Genomic DNA, 19,659 nt, shown 5'->3' on the forward strand with positions numbered 1-19,659 from the left:
ATAAACTGTATTCAAATAAATTTAAAATTATCATTTTGATGATCGGTTTTATCCGAATTCCAAAACCATAAATTCAGTGATTGTGACTTGTAATAACCATAAATTTAGTGATTGTGACTTGTAATAAATAAGGTGAGGGAAGAAAATTACCCTTACATTAATTTTGTTAATATTGTAGTTAATTATTTTTAATCATTATATTTAATAGAAATTAATAATTTCAAAAATATGTAACTTTTTTGGACATACATGAGCCGTCTCTTTTATTATATATATTCTCTATGTATCTCTCTCTTTGGATTGAGTAATGTTTATAGAAATGGGTTCTGGGGTTTATTTGGCATCTTTAGCTCTTTTTCATGCTATGTTTCTGCATCTTCCTCTGCATCACAAAGCTGAAGCTGCAAGTGAGTGCGATTTGTTCACAGGAAGATGGGTAGTGGACAAATCATACCCACTTTACAATACAGCCGCATGTCCTTTCATTGAGAGGGAGTTCGGTTGCCAGAAGAATGGCCGTCCCGATCTCGACTATACCAAGTATAGATGGATGCCCCTTCACTGCGATCTTGTTAGGTAACCCCACCAACCATTCTTTCCTATCTTTTTCATACCTCTAAAATGGCATTTCTTGGAATGAATGTTCGTTGTATCATGTATGACCACAATGCACATTGAGAAACAACTTCAGTACCTTGCTTGAATAATAAATTTTGATAATTTCATAAATTTCATCCTTATTTCTTTTTTTTTTTATTTATTTAAAAATAAACATATAAAACCAATTAGGGGGGGGGGGGGTAGAAGTTGGAATGACTTTTGTGAAGTTTTTATAATAGCAAAGCTTTTTTATTTTTTGCTAAACTTTTATATAGCAAAGCTAAAATTAAAGTAAAACCCAAAAGTTATGATGTTTTTGCAAAGCTAAAATTAAAGTAAAACCCAACAGTTATGATGTGACTATCTGTAATTGCATTTGTTATTTAAATATCGTTTATTGGTTACATAACTTTTATAAACACTATGGACACCCTTAATTTCTCACTATGTTTCTTAAGTGCAATAGCCTTTCGCATTTATTTATTTATTTTAAATTCTCTCAAACTCAAAGCTATTAAAAAAGAAAAACTAAAATATAGAATAAATCTCGTTCTCCCACTCTATGGGCTAAGTTATATAATATATTATAATATTTCATGACTATCATGTGAACATAGATCACATGTGAATATAAAAGTCCGTGGCATGTGGCAACCAATTAGGTTTTGGGATTGGCATTAGCTTAAAAATTCAATTTGTTTTTATTATTTAGTTTATTTTTGTTATTATTTATGCATTTTATTGTATTTTTTAATATTGTTCATGAGTTTCAGTTACTTTTTATTTTTATTTACAGTATTTTTAACAAAATTTTTTTAATTCCAATTAAATAAACTGCTTCCAAATATAATTCCTCAGTCACATGATTTGTTGAAGAACGTTTGACGGCACATCCAAGCTCTAATTGGCTGTCGGTGTCACTTTTTCACAAATCCTTAATTATTAGATTTAGAGGTGGGGAAAAGCTATAGGCATTGTTTTGGTTTTTGGCACCGTGGTTATCTTTTCATAATGACACACATTCTCTTTTAGCATGTGGGAAGCAAAGCTGTTCTTCACTCTAGTATTTTTTAAGAGTGTATTTATGCTTTTTATTATCCCAAAAGGGCCAAAACTAAGTGGGAGAATGTATGCTATATTATATTATATTATATGCATTAATTGTCTTCCCAAAATTAGCATATAAATAAATTATGAAAACTCTACTTTTGTTAGATTCAATGGTCAAGACTTTTTGGAAAGATTCCGAGGGAAAAGCATCATGTTTGTGGGAGACTCGCTAAGCAGAAACCAGTGGCAGTCATTGACATGCATGCTTGTCTATGACGTTCCCAATGCTGAATACAATTTAACAAGAGAAGGAGATATTTCCATATTTGCATTTACGGTATGAATATCAATTACTATTTCTTTTTTTGTTATTTTTATTTATAGGTCATGCTAACGAGTGTCTTAAGGGTACTAACTAATAATTCATTTTAAGAAAGTTTTGTTATCACTTTTATGAAATGTAAAAAACTATTAAAATATTAATTACTTTTTTTTTTTTCATTTCCCATAAAATCTTTCTTTAAATGGATTATTAATGAATGCCCTAAAAGCACTCGTTAACATTTCTTTTTATTTATTTGTTATCACTAGCTGTGGCCATTTTTGTTCTAATCTAAATCCTTAAAATTAAAACCTAAACCAAATAATCTTAACCTTGCTTTTTGCTTATGTTTGACCTTTGAAAATTAGATTCTTCTATAACGTTCTTAATTCATCTTTATAAAACAATTTAGTACAAATTTTGGAGTTATTATCGTACCAGTAAGTAGAAAAGGGTAAGGATAGATTTGTAGAACTAGAATACTATTTTAATTTGATATATTAATTCTCTTGTAAGAATAATATATAAAATTTATGGCTAAAATGCAAATTGCACATTCTAAATTTGACATAAGTTTGACTAAAATTCGTTTTAGTCCTCTAACTATATTTTTGTTTAATTTGAATTTTTTAAGTTTTAAATCTATTCAATTCAATTTAAAAAAAAAAAATTAAAAAATAACTCTCACATGAAAAATCTATAAAACATTTTTATTAATTTTATAAATTTTTTCATGTGAGAAAAACAATTTTTTAGTAGCAAACTTTTAACGAATTGGACAAAATACCTTAATTGAATAAATTTGAAACTTAGAAGATTTAATTAAATGAAAGTAAAGTTAAATGATTAAGATTAATTTTAGTCAAATTTAAATAGTGCAATTTGCATTTTAGCAAAAAATTAATGCTCCCCCTGTCTTACTTTTTTTGTCCTGTTTGAAAAGTCAAATTTTTTAAGGGAACATTATTTATTGTCTTGTCTACCTTTTAAAAATGTATAAGTTTCCAAAACTATTCTTAAAAAATTTATCAAAAAATTGAATTAGTAAATTAATAGGGGTATTATAGGAATATTAGTAAATTAATGACTTTTATTTTTAGAAACATGTCAATATTTTAAGACATCTCAAAATGAAATAGAGTACAAAAAAAGTAAGATGGAGAAAGTATTCAATGCTGCTGAGCATAATAGTATAGTTATTTACATAAACTTCTTTCTCACATGGTAGTGAGTTCCACTAATTAAAAATGGAAGAACATGCATTTAATGTCCTTTCTCAGCATTAAATAATTATTACTTAGCATAATAAATGTGTTTAATTAATGAGATCCACAAATTAAGTGGGAAGGGAGCAAACATTTATTCTATTTCCTTGATAATTAATTACACTACTTTAATGAGTAATTAATTATTCAATAAAGAAATCATTTTTATAAACATTGATGGTTTTGAAAATGAACTCCATCTATTTATATAATAAAATTATGAGAGAATATATAATTATTATTTATCAAAACTTTTAAACCTAATAGGCAATAGCTTAAGGTTAATGAAGGAATGTTTCATAAAAAAAAAAAATGAGGAAATGAAAATTCTTAATCCAATACTTTATATATAAAATACTTACAAAGGGGACTTTGGGTTCTTCAAACTTGATTAATTATGTGTTAAATTTCATATTTGAGTTTTTTTTTACTAGGGATTTGAGTTCTAATGTAGGTCTCTTTTTTTATAAATCATATTAGAAAAGATAAAACATAGGCATTGTGGGGGGGAAAAGCCCAATCTAACGTAGTGGGCCTAGGGCCCTATTTGAGGATTACTGTGTATCCGAAGAGAAGGAACCGGTTGCGATAAAGTCCATCTGGAAGAAGGATACCTGGAAATAAAGGAAGAGTACAATCCAAAGAGGTCACCAGCGGTCCGAAGAGGTCCTACTCCTCGGATACGAATAGTATTGATTAATCAAACGTGTGGAAGGTCCGTATGGTCTTCGTAGCAACCCCAATGATCAAGATAAGCTCTGAGTATATTTGGAGACGATAAGAACGAAGAAATATCTAAAGGAAAAACTGCTACCATCGTATTAAATGCACTACAGCAACTTTTCTAGCCTCATTTATGTGGAGAAGACCCCTGAACAGTGTAACCTCAGTTACTGCTACTCACAAAAAGTTAAAGAAGATACATGACATGACATACACTTAAGTAGGTACCCAGATGAAGAACAAGTGGAAGATGGGGATAAGGAGGAAGAATACTATACAAAGAAGAAGGGCTCTTGATAGATGTGGAAAGGGGGGCGAAAAAGAGGAGAAAAGAAAAAAAGAAACATTTTACTGTAGTCCTAAGAATTGTAACAAGTATTTAATCTATCATAAGTCTCTTTGGACTTCAGCTTATTTGATCTTTACATGTATTTTTATTCTGGTTCATACTTAGATGTTGTGATCAACCGTTGTGAGCTCCATAGTCAACCTAACTCTATCATCCACACTCTACAAATTTATTGTTTTGGGCTTGAGTTACAAATCCTAACCCTACAATTGGCGCCGTTTGTGGGAAGAGCTTGAGTAGAAGTGGAAGCAACAGTTGATAATGGCTGAGCCAGGGCAATAACCAGTAGAATCTGGGGCGTCCCAACACATAGACTATTTTCTCAATTTGGAGCAGAGACAAGATCGTGAAGGTAGCGTGCATACTACACACTCTGAGTGAAGTCAACCGCATGGAGGAAGTCACGTGTCTCATGCAGAGAAGAACAACATGCAATTGGAAATTGAGAGGCTAAAGAGGGAGTTGCGCCATGCAAAAAGAAAACATATTTCTTCGCATTCTGATGAGGATTGGGGTGACAAGCAAAATGTCACTTACGAGCAGAGATCTCGGACACCAATCAATGAATCCTTTTCATACGAAGAGGAGCACCGTCGCAGGAGACAACCTCAGAGCCCATCACATGAAGGGGTAAGAAACCATGCTATGAGCAAAGTTCTGAATCAAATCTCTAGGTCACCCTTCACGCACAGGATCGAAGGGGCGAGACTTCCTCGGCATTTTAACCAAGCAACCTTTACTATTTATAATGGTAAAATGGACTCTGTGGAGCATGTGAGCCACTTTAATCAAAGGATGACTGTTTACTCCAGAGATGAAGCTCTGATGTGTAAGGTCTTCCCCTCCAATCTTGGACCGGTTGCAATGAGGTGGTTTGACAGCCTAAAAGCAAATTCCATCAATTCCTACAAAGTGCTTACTCAAGCATTTGGTTCACGTTTTGTCACATGCCGAAAAGTGGCTAGGCCCTTGTCTTCTTTACTGTCCTTAGGCATGTAGGAGGGTGAGACCCTGAAGGCGTACTCGAATAGGTATTGGGAGATGTTTAATGATATGGAGGGCAACTTTGATGCAATGGCCCTCGACACATTCAAGCTCAGCCTCCCTATTGACCATGGTTTAAGGACGTCCTTGTCTGGTAAACATGTTACTAACATGCGTCAACTCATGGATCGTATTGAAAAATATAAAAGAGTTAAAGAAGATCAGCAATAAGGGAAGGGTAAGGACAAGGTTATCCCCCAAGAGAGGAGGGATTTTAGGTCGGATCGTTATAATAACAACAAGCTACGGAGAGATTTTGTTGGGCAGTCAGGATCAGCAAATACTCAAGCAGTCAATACTGTGTTCAAGGAGCCAGTCCACTAAGTTTTGAAAAAGATCAAGAATGAACCATTCTTTAAGTGGCCAAGTAAGATGGTGGGGAATCCTGAGAGGCGCAATCACAATCTCTATTGCCAATACCACCAAGACCATGGGCATACCACTGAAGATTACAGAAGTCTGTGGGATCATTTGGACCAACTAGTCTGCGAAGGTAAATTGAGGCACCTCTTGCATCACTCTAGTGGCTGAGGAAATCAGATGAATTCCGAGCCCCAGAGGAATGATTCTTCGAAATCTTCATTAGGAACTATTAACGTCATCTTCGCAGCACTAGGAAGAACAGGGTCCTGGCCATCTAAGGTTATGTCAGTAGCTCGGTTACCGGCAGGGGACTTTGGCTGAGATCTGAGGAGAGCTAGACCGGTTATCCAACTGGTTTTAAGCTTTTTGGATGAAGATAAGATTATAGCCATCCAACCTCATGATGACACTCTGGTAGTCACCCTCAGAATTGGAGGATATGATGTGAAGAAGGTAATGGTGGATCAGGGTAGCGCGGTGGAGATAATGTACTCTGACCTCTACAGGGGGCTGAACCTAAAACCTGATGACTTAACACCATACTGTTCTCCCTTGGTTAGCTTCGAAGGAAGAATTGTCACCCTAAAGGGCCAGAAACGGCTGCCTGTATAGACTGGCTCGGAAGTAGTGGAAGTGGACTTTATTGTTATAGATGTGTATTCCCCTTATACGACAATTGTAGCCAGACCTTGGCTACATACGCTAGGGGCTGTTTCCTCTACTCTGCATCAAAAAGTTAAATATCCATCCGAAGGGCGAGTTTGTGAAATCCATAGAGATCAATCCTCGGCCAGACAATGCTTAGTGGGTGCCATCTAGCACAAGCCTGAAATCGAGTCCTCGGCCAGGGCCGAGGGAGACTTATAGCAGTTAAAATGTCGGGTATCGCTCGTCAAAGATCTAGATGAAAACGTTAGATGTGAGGATTTAGTAAAAGTTCTAATTGGGGACAATCCTGAAAGGTTCTTTCAAGTTGGATCTCAGATGCCTTTACCAGAAAAAGAAGAGATAATTGAGTTCCTTAAGAGAAATCTTGATGTATTTGCCTATAATACTTACGAAGCCCTAGGAGTGGATCCGAAATTCATTTGCCACCATCTGAGGGTCAACCCACTAATTGTTCCGAAGAAGCAGACTCCTCGGTGCCCATCTAAAGAACATGCAAATGTAGTCAAAGAAGAGGTAATGAAGCTCAAACAGACTGGAGCTATTAAAGAAGTTTTTTACCCCGAATGGTTAGCAAATATTGTGGTGGTGAATAAGAAGAGCGGGAAATGGCGAGTCTGTGTAGATTTCACTGACTTAAATAAGGATTGTCCTAAGGACCCTTTCCTTATGCCGAAAATTGATCAGCTAGTAGATGCCACTATCGGCTATCCTCGGATGAGTTTCTTGAATGCTTTTCAAGGCTACCACCAAATACCGTTAGCCCTAGATGACTAGGAGAAGACTGCTTTTGTTACCCCTATTGGTAATTACCATTATAAAATGATGTCATTCAGTCTGAAAAATGCAGGCTCTACTTACCAACGAATGATGACAAGGATGTTTGAGTCACAGTTAGGCAAAAGTATTGAGGTCTACATAGATGACATGGTGGTAAAAAGCAAAGTCGTTTCTGAGCATGTGAAGGACCTTGACAACACTTTTGAAATCCTAAGAAGGTACAAGCTACATCTAAACGCTTCTAAATGCTCATTCGGTGTAAGCTCAAGCAAGTTCTTGGGGTACATGGTGACAAACAGGAGAACTGAGATTAACCCCGATCAGATAAAGGCTATCTGAAGTCTACGGTCTCATCGAAATTCGAAAGAGGTTAAAAAATTGACAGAAATGACCGCTGTCCTGAACCGATTCATCTCTCAGTCAGCAGATAGGTGTAAACCTTTCTTCTCACTGATCAACAAGTGAAATGATTTGAATGGACTGAAGAATGTGCTTCGACATTTCAACAACTCAAAGACTATTTAGTTAGGCCACCAATTATGTCTAGTCTTGAACTGAATGAGGTCTTGTTTGCCTATATTTCTGTGGTTCCCTATGCTGTAAGTCTAGTACTGATACGAGTGGATCAAGGTGTGCAAAGGCCAGTTTACTATGTGAGTAAATCTTTACATGAGGCCGAGATTAGGTACTTGCCGCTGGAGAAAGCTATCTTGGCAGTAGTACTCAGAACACGAAAATTGCCTCATTACTTTCAAGCACATACGGTCGTCGTGCTTACATAACTCCCGTTTAAATCCGTACTTCGAAGTGCCGACTACACAGGAAGAATAGCCAAGTAGGGCACTATCCTGAGGGCTTTCGATATCAAGTACATGCCTCGCACTTTAGTCAAGGGGCAGATTCTTGCAGATCTGGTGGCCGAGTTCACAGAACCTAGTTTAGAAGAAGTAACGGCAAAGAAGGACATGGATGAAAAATCGGTTGGCATGATTTCTCAACAAGGCCCTTCCCACTGGGAAGTGTATATGGACGGCGCAGCGAACTAGAAAGGTTCTGGAGTGGAGCTAGTGCTGATATCTCCCGAGAGAATCATCATTGAAAAATCGTTAAGGTTGGATTTCTTGGCAACAAATAATAAGGCGGAGTACGAAGCCCTATTGATAGGAATGTCTATGGTCCAAAGAATGGGAGGAAAGGCAATGGAGTTGTTCTCAGACTTAATGTTAGTCGTGAGTCAAGTACAAGGTGAGTTTGAGGTGAAGGATGAGAGAATCCAGGGATACTTGAATCGAGTTAAGCGTCTGCAGTCAGAATTCGAATTTTTCAGCTTGCTGCATATCCCCAGAAGTGGTAACGCACATGCTGATTCTCTGGCCACACTCGCTACCTCTTCGGTGCAAAATTTATCGAGAGTCATCCTCGTCGAGGACTTGCATGGGCCTACCGAGGAAAGAAGAGATGTAATCCAAGTTCACCAAATCAGAATTGGGCTCTACTAGATGGATCCTATAGTCAAATTCTTGAAAGAAGATATTCTGCCTGAAGAAAAGGGGGAAGCTGACAAAATTCGAAGGAAGGCGACCAAATTCTGGCTATCCAAGGACCAGAAATTATACAAACGCTCCTATTCAGGACCGTACCTGTTATGTATGCATCTCGAAGCGGCTGAGCTGCTGCTAGAGAAATTGCATGAAGGAATTTGTGGGAGTCATAGTGGAGGTAGGTCTTTAGCTCACCGAGCCATTACTCAAGGTTATTGGTGGCCGAACATGCAAAAAGAAGCCCATGAACATGTTAAGAAGTGCGATCAATGTTAACGATTTGCGCCGAACATACACCAACCAGGTGGAGTCCTCAACCCATTATCTAGTCCATGGTCGTTTGCTCAATGAGGCTTAGATATAGTGGGTCCATTCCCAAAAGCCGCAGGAAATAGGAAGTACCTTCTGGTCGGCACAGACTATTTCACCAAATGGGTTGAAGCTGAACCTCTAGCCAACATCTGAGATGTAGATGTGCAGAGATTTGTATGGAAGAACATTATTACTCGTTTCGGAGTTCCTCATACTCTCATTTTGGACAATGGCCTACAGTTCGACAGCAAAGCATTTTACGAAATTATTGTAGCGAACTGGGAATCACAAACAGATACTTCACCCCTGCCTATCCCCAGGGCAATGGATAAGCAGAAGCAGTCAATAAAGTCATAGTTAATGGATTAAAGAAGAGACTAGACGACGCGAAAGGCAAGTGGGTGGAAGAGTTGCCACATGTACTCTGGGCCTACAGAACTACGCCTCGCAGATCTACTGGAGAAACCCCTTTCTTGATAATTTATGCGGCTGAAGCTGTCATCCCTCTAGAAACTGGGTTCCTAACTCTAAAAACTAGCTCGTTCAGTCTGACCGGCAACAATGAGCTGCTAGAAAGGAGTTTGAATTTGATTGAGGAAAGGAGAGAAAATGCAATGGTTCGATTGACATATTACCAACAAAAGCTCAGGCAAGGCTATAATGCTAACGTAAAGCTAAGGCCTCTAGAACCTGGTGATTTGGTACGCAGGAAAGTTGTGGGCACTGCAAAAAACCCAGCCTGGGGGAAGTTAGGACCCAATTGGGAAGGGCCATATCTTATCACTTCAGGGGCTGGTATTGGGGCATATTTCCTGGAAGACCTAGATAGTCATGTAATACCGCGCCATTGGAATGTAAATAACCTCAAAAGGTACTATTATTAATCGAATCTTCTCTTCAATCACTATAACAATTCGTCATCCTTAATGGTTCTATAAGTGTTTAAACTTAAATTCAGTCATGCCTATAGTTCTCGGATCAGATGATTTGGGTTAGTTAAGACTCCTTAACGGTTCTATAAGTGTTTAAACTTAAATCCAGTCATGTCTGTAGTCCTTGGATCAAATAATTTAGGTTAGTTAACACTTCTTAACTGTTCTATAAGTGTTTAAATTTAAATCCAGTCATGCCTGTAGTCCTCGGACCAGATGATTTGGGTTAGTTAACACTCCTTAATGGTTTTATAAGTGTTTAAACTTAAATCCAGTCATGCTTGTAGTCCTCGGACTAGATGATTTGGGTTAGTTAACACTCCTTAACGGTTCTCTAAATGTTTAAACTTAAATCTAATCATGTCTGTAGTCCTCGGACCAGATAATATAGGTTAGTCAACATCTTTGTACAGTTATCATTATTGAAGTTTAATTTTGAAATGAGTCATGCCTGAAATTCTTGAATGTATTTAAATTAACCCTAACTTATGATAACCTTCTCTCTGCATGTTTGAAAAGACCTGTGAAGCTTTTTTATCAGTACCAATTTTGGTTATGTACATTGTCAGCATGATATGGTGGTTATGTTTACCTACATTACCATAATTACAAAGTACAGTTATTTGTAGCAAAAGTAAGTTATAAGATATGCAACAAAGACACCAGAAGTAAAAGGAAAACTGTTTCATTGATCAAAAGAAAATAGTTTACAATCCCTTACGTAAAAGAAAAACAAATACAAGTAAAAAAATAAAAAAAAACACCTAAGTATCTAAGTCTTTGCTTGAGGGACCAAGGGGTCGGCAGCCTGGCTGGACTGAGTCACAGCAGCTTCTAGGGCTTGGTCCTTAGGGGTTGGAGGGGTTTTCTTCTTTCCCAAGCCCTCATCCTTATCCTTGGATGCCTCAGCTGGCTTACTCTGATCAGTAGGCTGACCAGACTCCTTGGAGGCCTCGAGGATGATTGGAGGAATTTGACTGACCAAGGTTTGCTCCGAGGCCTCTTGGAGTTGTGTTGGAGGATGGGGATCAGACCCCGAGAGCTCTCGGATGTCAGGGTCATAATATATGCTCCCAGGCAGCCTTAGTTCTGAGTCCGCAGGCACCCCAGCAGTATCTAGTGCCTTGCCCCACGTTATGTCGCAGTAGTCGTAGGTTGACCGTGGCAAACTGCTCAGTGAGGCCTTTTTCAATCTCCTCCACCCCTAGCTGGTATGCTGCTTTTCTTTCAACCTCAGTCGCCTCCTTGGCCAGCTAAGCATTCTTCTGAGCCAGCTTAGCAGTCTTCTTGGCTTTTTGGAGTTCGGAGCGAAGTTCCTTCACATGCGCTTTCTCAGCTGCCAAGTTGGTCTGAGTCTCATTTAGCAGCTTGCGTTGCGCTTCGGCCTGGCTCTCAGCATTCTGCAGGCCAACATTAAGACTATTCCTTTCGTTAGTTATCTCTTTGAGCTGCTCAGAGAGTTGAAAAAACTCCTCCTTCAAGCTGCCCAAAGATTTCTCTGCCTCGGACCGAGAGTGGGCCTCTGCTTGGGCTTCGACGTATGCCTTTTTATTCCACTCTTCGGCCACAAAGACTTGCTGGGTAATCTGCATAATAAAGTGAAAGAGTTAGTAAAAAACAAACGAAAAATTAACATGCCAAACTGAAGAGCTGGATTAACTCACTTACTATAGCCAAATCCCTCTTTAGGGACATGAAGAGTTCATACTGGCTAAAGCGCCTGTATGACTCCATATCTCGGGGAAGGAGCAATGGTTGCTCCAAGGCGTCAGCTACTAGTCCTGCTCTTCCCCCATTATAGTTTCTGAGGGAAGTATCCCAAGAAATAGGAGCGCCGTCTAACTCCAACTTGGGAGACCATATGCGTGGCCCTCGGAGCACATTGGCAACGTGAGGGTCATCTTGGCTCTCAATAGATGAGGCCCTCTTGCTCCGGTGGTCTTTCGTCACCTTCTGTTGGTTGGTTGTTTTTGGTGGCACCACCATCTCCCTCTCCTCAGTTTCGAGAGGCATCTTCTTCTTCAGGTCTGGTAAGGGCTTTAAGTCGAGAACAGGAACCTGATGTGGCGGTAGAGGCAAACTCACCACGGGTTGGGAAGTTCCAGTCCCTTTCGGCTCAGCCTTCTTGCCTCTGTTCTTCATCAAAGCCTTTAAGTCTGACATGTCTTCTTCTTTCGAAAAGTCCTCTGGAAGAGCAGTTATCAGAATAGGAGGATGGACACTGGACTGCTTATCAATCTCCTACTCGGAGTCTGAGGATGGTATCACTTGAACCCCTCTTGAAACTTCTCCTTCGAATTTGAACTTGTCTATTTGTTCCTCTAGTGAAGAGGATGAGGAGCCAACCCTTTCGCCTACAACCGCCAGTTTAAGGGGGACTTGCTGAACTGGCTGAACAAGTAATGGCACACCCTGTGGATTTGGGTGTGGTACGGGTTCAAGGTCGTATGGCGCTAAGAAGCCACGCTGAGCGACGTCTATTCGCTAGAGCCGATAATCACCTTGTGTAATGGCGTTGCCGACCGGCTGAATATCAGTTAATTTTGGTGTGTAGCCGAGGATGAGAGGAACGAACCGAAGCTATTCGTCTTCACTCACAAAGATCTCCGAGTGTAATAAATAATTAAGCATGGCTGTGTTGGTGAGGCTAAGCCGAGGAGAAGTGTGATCTTTATTTGTAAACATAAAAAAAAAAAAAAAAGATAATAAAAAAAAAAAAAAAAAACTTAGTCAGAAAACTGAAAAATGATGACATAAAGGAAAAGATAGATTATGAAGAGTGAAAATCCTAAATCTACTGTTAGAGATCCTAAGTCTAGGAAGTCACACTTGGCTCTCCTGGCTGGGTCGGACAGTGAAGACCGTCATGCCACGCGCCCGAGATAATCAAATAGTCGTCTTTTATTCCTTTATTTGACTTGGGAACACAGGAGAGAAGTCTAATGGTGTCGAACCGGGATTTAAGGTAATATCCCACTCCCTTTTGGCTATGACACTCGTACATATGTACCAAGTCATGCCAGGTTAATCCTAATCCTAAGTGAAGGTTCAGGGCATCAATGGCTCCTAGGATCCCAAAGGTATTGGGCACGCACTGCTCGGGAGAAAGTCTATGCTTGCGAAGGTAGTTCATGGTGATGGAACTCATTGGAAGGATCATTCCCTCTTCAATGAAGGCTATCATAGGGATTATGACTTCCCCCTCTCTTCGGTCAGTTAATATCTGCTCCAGAAGGCAATACCTCAGATTTACCCCCTACGGTATACCATAGGTCTGCTTAAATTCTTCTATTAAGGCAGGACTATCGACTAGGTATTGAAATCTACTCATTTTTAAGAAATACTCGAAGCAATAGCTAGGAGATAGGGGTTTGAAGGTTGAGAACCCTGGCCGAGAAGAGAATGATGAATTAAGGATGTCGAAACTTACACAGACGGAATTGGAGAATGATCTCTGAACTCAAACTGGACTTTTTGTAGATTCTGGGAAGTAATAAGACAGGTAATTGAAGAAGATCGAAGGATTTTAGTGCGTGAGTTCGCTGGGTAGTCTGAGGATTCGTAAGGTAAAGAAGAAATAACCTCCTCTAAGGGCTTATATACGGGGACAGGTGAAATGATGTAATTCATCCCGCCTAAATCCCGAAGAAGAGCCGTGTCCGTTAGATCAATGACCCACCGTTGGATGTAAAAGACAAAATGCCGCCTAGAGTAATTAATATAGCGCTTTGGGAATACGAAAATGACAGCGGCAATGATGAAACGCTTGTATCTATGCCTACACATGTGCAAGTTTGGATATATATGTGTTTTTTCAAACTTTTCACTGCGTGACAGGTCAAAATCTTATTTTTTCTCCTCGGATGCGAGGGAAAAATTAAAATTTTGAGGGGCTATTGTGGGGGGAAAAGCCCAATTTAATGTAGTGGACCTAGGGCCCTATTTGAAGATTACTGTGTGTTTGAAGAGAAGGAATCGGTTGAGATAAAGTCCATCTGGAAGAAAGATACTTGGAAACGAAGGAGGAGTATNGGGGGGGGGGGGGGGGGGGGGGGGGGGGGGGGGGGGGGGGGGGGGGGGGGGGGGGGGGGGGGGGGGGGGGGGGGGGGGGGGGGGGGGGGGGGGGGGGGGGGGGGGGGGGGGGGGGGGGGGGGGGGGGGGGGGGGGGGGGGGGGGGAAGAGAGGAGAAAAGAAAAAAGAAAGGTTTTACTATGACCCTAAGGATTGTAACCAATGTTTAATCTATCATAAGTCTCTTCGGATTTTAACTTATTTGATCTTTATGTGTATTTTTATGCTGGTTCATACTGGGACGTTGTGATCAACCATTGTGAACTCCACAGTCAACCTAGCTCTATCATCCACACTCTACAAATGTATTGTTTTGGGCTTAGGCCACAAATCCTAACCCTACAGGCATGATATCATATTAGAAAAGATAAAACATAATTCTAATAACATATTAGAAAAGATAGAACATAACTCGAATACCATATTATAAAAGATAATACATCACTTTGATACAATATTAGAAAAGATAGGACATAGTTTGATACAATATTAGAAAATATAGAATATAACTTTAATAATATATTAGAAAAGATAAAACATAACTTTGATACTACATTAGAAAAGATAGAACATAGCTATGATACTATATTAGAAAAGATCAAACATAACTTTGATACTAATTAAAAAAATTTAGAATGCAACTTTGGTACTATATAAGAAAATAGAAATAGCTCTGATACCATATCAAAAAAGATAAAACATGACTCCCATACAATATTAGAAAAGGTAAAAAAATAACTTTAAGATCATGTTAGAAAAGATAAAACATAGGTTTGATATCGTATTAAAAAAGATAAAACGTAATTCTAATACTATATTCTAAAAGAAAGAATATCACTTTGGTACCATATTAGAAAGAATAGAACATAGCTATGATACCATATTAAAAAAGACAAAGCATCCTTCTCAAAAAAAGAAAAAAGAAAAAAGAAAAAAAGAAAGAAAGATAAAACATAACTTTGATACCGTATAAAAAATATAAAACATAACTTCGATACTATGTTAGAAAATAAATCATGACTCTAATGCTATATTAGAAAAGATAAAACATAATTCTAATACCATATTACAAAAGGTAGAAAATAACTTTATTACCCTATTAGAAAATATAAAACATAACTTTGATAACATATTAGCATTTAGAACATGGCCATGATACCGTGTTAAAGTTATTAAGAGATTAAGAGAAATAATAGAGAAAAAACAGAAGTCAGAATTTAATGTGGTCTGTTGTAATGGCCTACGCTCACAAGAAAAAAGAAAAAAAAAAAAAAACCCTTTAATGATTACATCTTTTCTATTTAAGTGTGTTGCATTGAATCCAATGTAGAGTTTATTTAGTAGAAAATCCTGGGCTATAAATTAACCATATAATTAGTTTTCTTATTGTGCAGGACATGAGTCTATAATAAATTTGAACCTCTTATACCATAATATCACTAACTATGTGTCCATTTGACAAAGATTATTTTTGTTAACTTATTTTATTATTCAGCTTATTTTTGTTACTATTCATAGGTTCTACTACACTTTCTGGTACTATTTATGCGTTCCAATGTACTATGTCAGCTAACTTTACTTTTATTTACAGTACTTTCAGCAAAAAATTTTCAATTTCAGTAAAATAAGCGGATTCCAAACGAACTCTATATGTATTAATAGATTAGCAATTATGTTAGAGCATGTTTGGTAAGAGTACTTTTAGCAAAAAATTTTCAATTTTAGTAAAATAAGCGGATTCCAAACGAACTCTATATGTATTAATAGATTAGCAATTATGTTAGAGCATGTTTGGTAAGAGTACTTAAATATAGTTTTTTGTTTTGCGATTCATAAAATGATGGGTCCTATACTTGAATCTATTGTTTGGCTGATATTTTCTGAATACAGTTTTCAAAAAATTGTATAATGTTCTCAATTTTTTGAAAATTATTTTTATATTGTTTGGCTGATGTGTAGGAGGTGGAGGAGGGAGGCTATCATGTTTCCGAAACATGTTTCCGACCTAAGTGGGGTCCACCCCCTTGTGAGAGGGAGGAAACATGTATCGGAAATATGGTGGATTTTTCCGAGGTGGAGGGCCAATCTTTGCTCTTATGGGGGCCGGGTTTTAAGTAAATTGTAGTGGGCTATACTTTTACCAACTGTTAGAAGGTTTTTAAGGGGGGCCAATGAATATAAAGTGAAATACTAAAGCTGAGATAGTTAATTTTTATACATTCTCATATGGTTCGGTAATTCAAAAAATGTTTGGCACCGCTAAAGATCACTTTAAATATTACAGGATTATGGAGTGAAAGTAATGCTTGATCGGAATGTGTATTTGGTTGACATTGTCCGAGAACGAATTGGTAGGGTCTTGAAACTTGACTCAATTGTGGGAGGCAAGCTATGGAAAGGAATCGACATGCTCATCTTCAATACATGGCATTGGTGGAACCGTAGGGGACCATCTCAACCGTACGGTCTCATACTATTACCATACATTTTCTTCTTTTCTCTTCTATTTAAGTTTAAAAATAGAAAATGTTTTAACCTAAATTATTATTGTCAGGTTTAAAAGATAACCAATTATTTTGATTTGTTAGATGGGATTACATCCAAATAGGAACACAGATTACGAAGGACATGGATCGTTTCCTTGCTTTTGAGACGGCACTTACAACATGGGCCGGATGGGTGGATTCAAACATTGATCCTACCAAGACTAAGCTTTTTTTCCAAGGAATTTCCCCATCTCATTACAAGTAATCTCTTTTTTCTATATCTTCTTTTTGAAAGAAAATACAAGTAAACTCTTAATTAATCTTAATGTTTACTTTCATTATCAAAGCCACATAGTTTCGTTCTCTTTTCATTTTTAATAATAAAAAGTTAGACAAAATTATATTTTATCCTTAAACCTACACTCACCTTTTCACTTACCCCCTAAAGTATGAAAATCACGGCAGCGCTACACTATATTCAGGAGACTCAAATAAATCCCTTGAGTTCAAAAAAAAAAAAAAATTATATATATATATATATATAATACATTTTTTTTGTTGGTTTAATACTTAATTTTTTCTTAAAAATATTTTACACACCCTGACTTAAATTTTGCACACCTTATTACAAGTATTTCCAATCTAAGAATAAAGTGTAAGTGTTTGTGAATTGTAAGTCACTTTTTTTTTTATAAATTTTATTATTGTGTGAGTGTCTAATATTGATTGTATGCATTACTTTTTATTATAATGTTATTTGTGTGAATTATGATGTGTGTGATGTTTGTGTGTCAATATAAATATAATATAAATTTATAATTTAATAATTAAGAAATAGAGATGGTTTATTACATGTTATATGTTATAATAACTTTTTGTTATAAAGTTAGTGATTATCAAGCAATTAATTGTTAAGTAGACATGTAATGTATAATTTTATATATGAATGAGTGTGATTGTGTGCATCAATAATTAATAAAAGACAATGAGTTTAGTTTAGTCATTTAGTTTAAAATATTTTTATAAAAACAATAACAAATAGATAATAAAAAACAACATAAAAATAAAAATGTTAAATAAACTTAACAAAATAAAATGGTCATAGGCACATAGCTACCCACATTGGCAATAAATACTCATAATAAACTATCATATAACAATTCAAAATTTGAAAATTTGTAGAAGAAAATTGTAAAATTTTCTGTATTAATTTTTTTTTTTGGTTGGAACTTGATATATTCAAGTTATTTTTTTATTAAAATCTTTTAATGACCCTCCTAAATATAATTCCTGGAGCTGTCACTGATGAAAATGCACATTTACCCCTTAAACTATACCTCCTTTTACACTTGCCCTCTAAATCACACATTATTCTTTTACACTTGCCACCCTAAACCATGAGAATGCTTATTTACTTCCCTAAATTATTACTCATGGGATGTGTACAAATTGTATACAAGTACTAGTTTAAGGGGTAAATGTGCCCTTTCATAGTTTAGAGAAACAAATGTTACGTTGGTAATAGTATAGGGGATAAGTGTGCACATTCTTATAGTTTTAGGAGGTAAGTGTAAAAGGGGTATAGTTTAGAGGGTAAAGTGTAATTTTTCATAATATATATTTTTAAATATTAGGACAAAAGCTGATAATAGCGACCATCAACAGGAAGTGCAATGTCGATTACACATACACAACAATACATTTTTAGTTTTTGAACTAAAATCATGACTTGAAGTTATGATTTTAGTTTTAAAAATAAATTGTGTTTACAGTGCGTGAATTAACAATTACCCGAACATGAATTCTGACCGCATTTTCATATTTCAACGGTAGTGGGAGCTTATGGAATGAACCAAGTGCAAAGAGCTGTGTCAGGCAAAAGCAACCAGTGTTTGGCTCAACATATCCCGGAGGTTTGCCACCAGCTGTTGCGGTGCTCAAGCGTGTATTGAACAAGATTACAAAACCTGTCACATTGCTTGATATAACAACTCTCTCTCTGCTACGTAAAGATGGACATCCTTCCATCTATGGACTGGGGGGCCAACCGCAATGGACTGCAGCCATTGGTGTCTTGCTGGTGTTCCTGATACTTGGAACCAGATTCTTTACAATCTTATTCTTTGAAATCGATTCATGGAGATTAGCACTGAAAATTCAATACATTTTTCGCAATAATAAGATCATCGTTGCAAGCTAGTGAAATGAGTTGAATGTGACTCAATCAATATAATTGAGAGCATATTAATGTGTTGTGGACATATTCACTAGTCGGTCTTGATACACCTTCTTTTTTTTTTTTTTTGGCTTGTGTCCCAAATTGAAGTAAGGTAGAATGTGGGGTTTTAATTAATCCATGATAGGTGGATGTTGATACGTAAAATTGTTTGGAAAGAATGAAAGGAATAGCTAAATGAGGATGTTGATACGTAAAAATATTTGGAGAGAATAAGAGGAATAGCTGAATGAGAGAGAAGTATAATTTTTGTTGTTTCGAGGGAACCACTTTGGTATGTAATAATAATAATAATATAAGGGATGAAATTTGAATTTGATTGAGAAAATCCCAACCTCTGGAGTTCAATCAATTGGGATAAAATTTTATGATCTTTTATTGATAATTCTCCCAAATTTGAATTTAATAATAGTTAGTGTAAGTAGTGTATCTAAGCGGTAACATGTGCCTGTTACAGCTCAAGAAGAATTGCATATTTAGGATTCTTGACACTTCCTCAACACATGATCAATTGATCGTGATCTCGACACATGCCACTAATGCTGTTAATTGAGAATCGGGCTGATAGAATTCTGATGCAGCCCAATTAGCCGTCAATGGGATGTAGAACACACAACAAATATTTTCCTTGAACAGAGAGACTCCATAATGAGCCAAACATTAGACTAATTCATCTGCTTCTGCTTCTTGGAACCGTCTTGGCAAGCGAATGGACTTTAGCCCTCCAATGCTCTGAACCAATTTATTTAAAGTTCTAACCACCTGTAGTTCCAAAGGCACTAAATCATTGTGCTCTACTCTATTCCAAGCAGCCAAATCTGATCTAACTATCAAAGATCAAAGCTCCAAATAAAGGGAACTTAGCTTTCTGTTCCTCATCAGGATTACGCAGATGCGGGGGTCAGAAGAGTTTCAGCAA

General features: G+C 37.1%; 1 protein-coding gene across 1 annotated transcript; it reads left to right on the plus strand.

Moving 5' to 3' along the window:
- Positions 1-275: 275 nt before the first annotated feature.
- Positions 276-18,765, plus strand: LOC111994654 (protein trichome birefringence-like 41). Its single transcript, XM_065765264.1, is given in 6 exon segments — positions 276-576; positions 1,816-1,987; positions 16,303-16,478; positions 16,607-16,765; positions 18,338-18,546; positions 18,549-18,765. Coding segments are annotated over 6 exon segments (1,068 nt in total). The 5' UTR covers positions 276-307; the 3' UTR covers positions 18,632-18,765.
- The last annotated feature ends 894 nt before the right edge of the window (positions 18,766-19,659 follow it).

The sequence above is a fragment of the Quercus suber genome, unplaced genomic scaffold, assembly GCF_002906115.3.
Source record: "Quercus suber isolate HL8 unplaced genomic scaffold, Cork oak 2.0 scaffold_619, whole genome shotgun sequence".
Lineage (NCBI taxonomy): Eukaryota > Viridiplantae > Streptophyta > Magnoliopsida > Fagales > Fagaceae > Quercus > Quercus suber.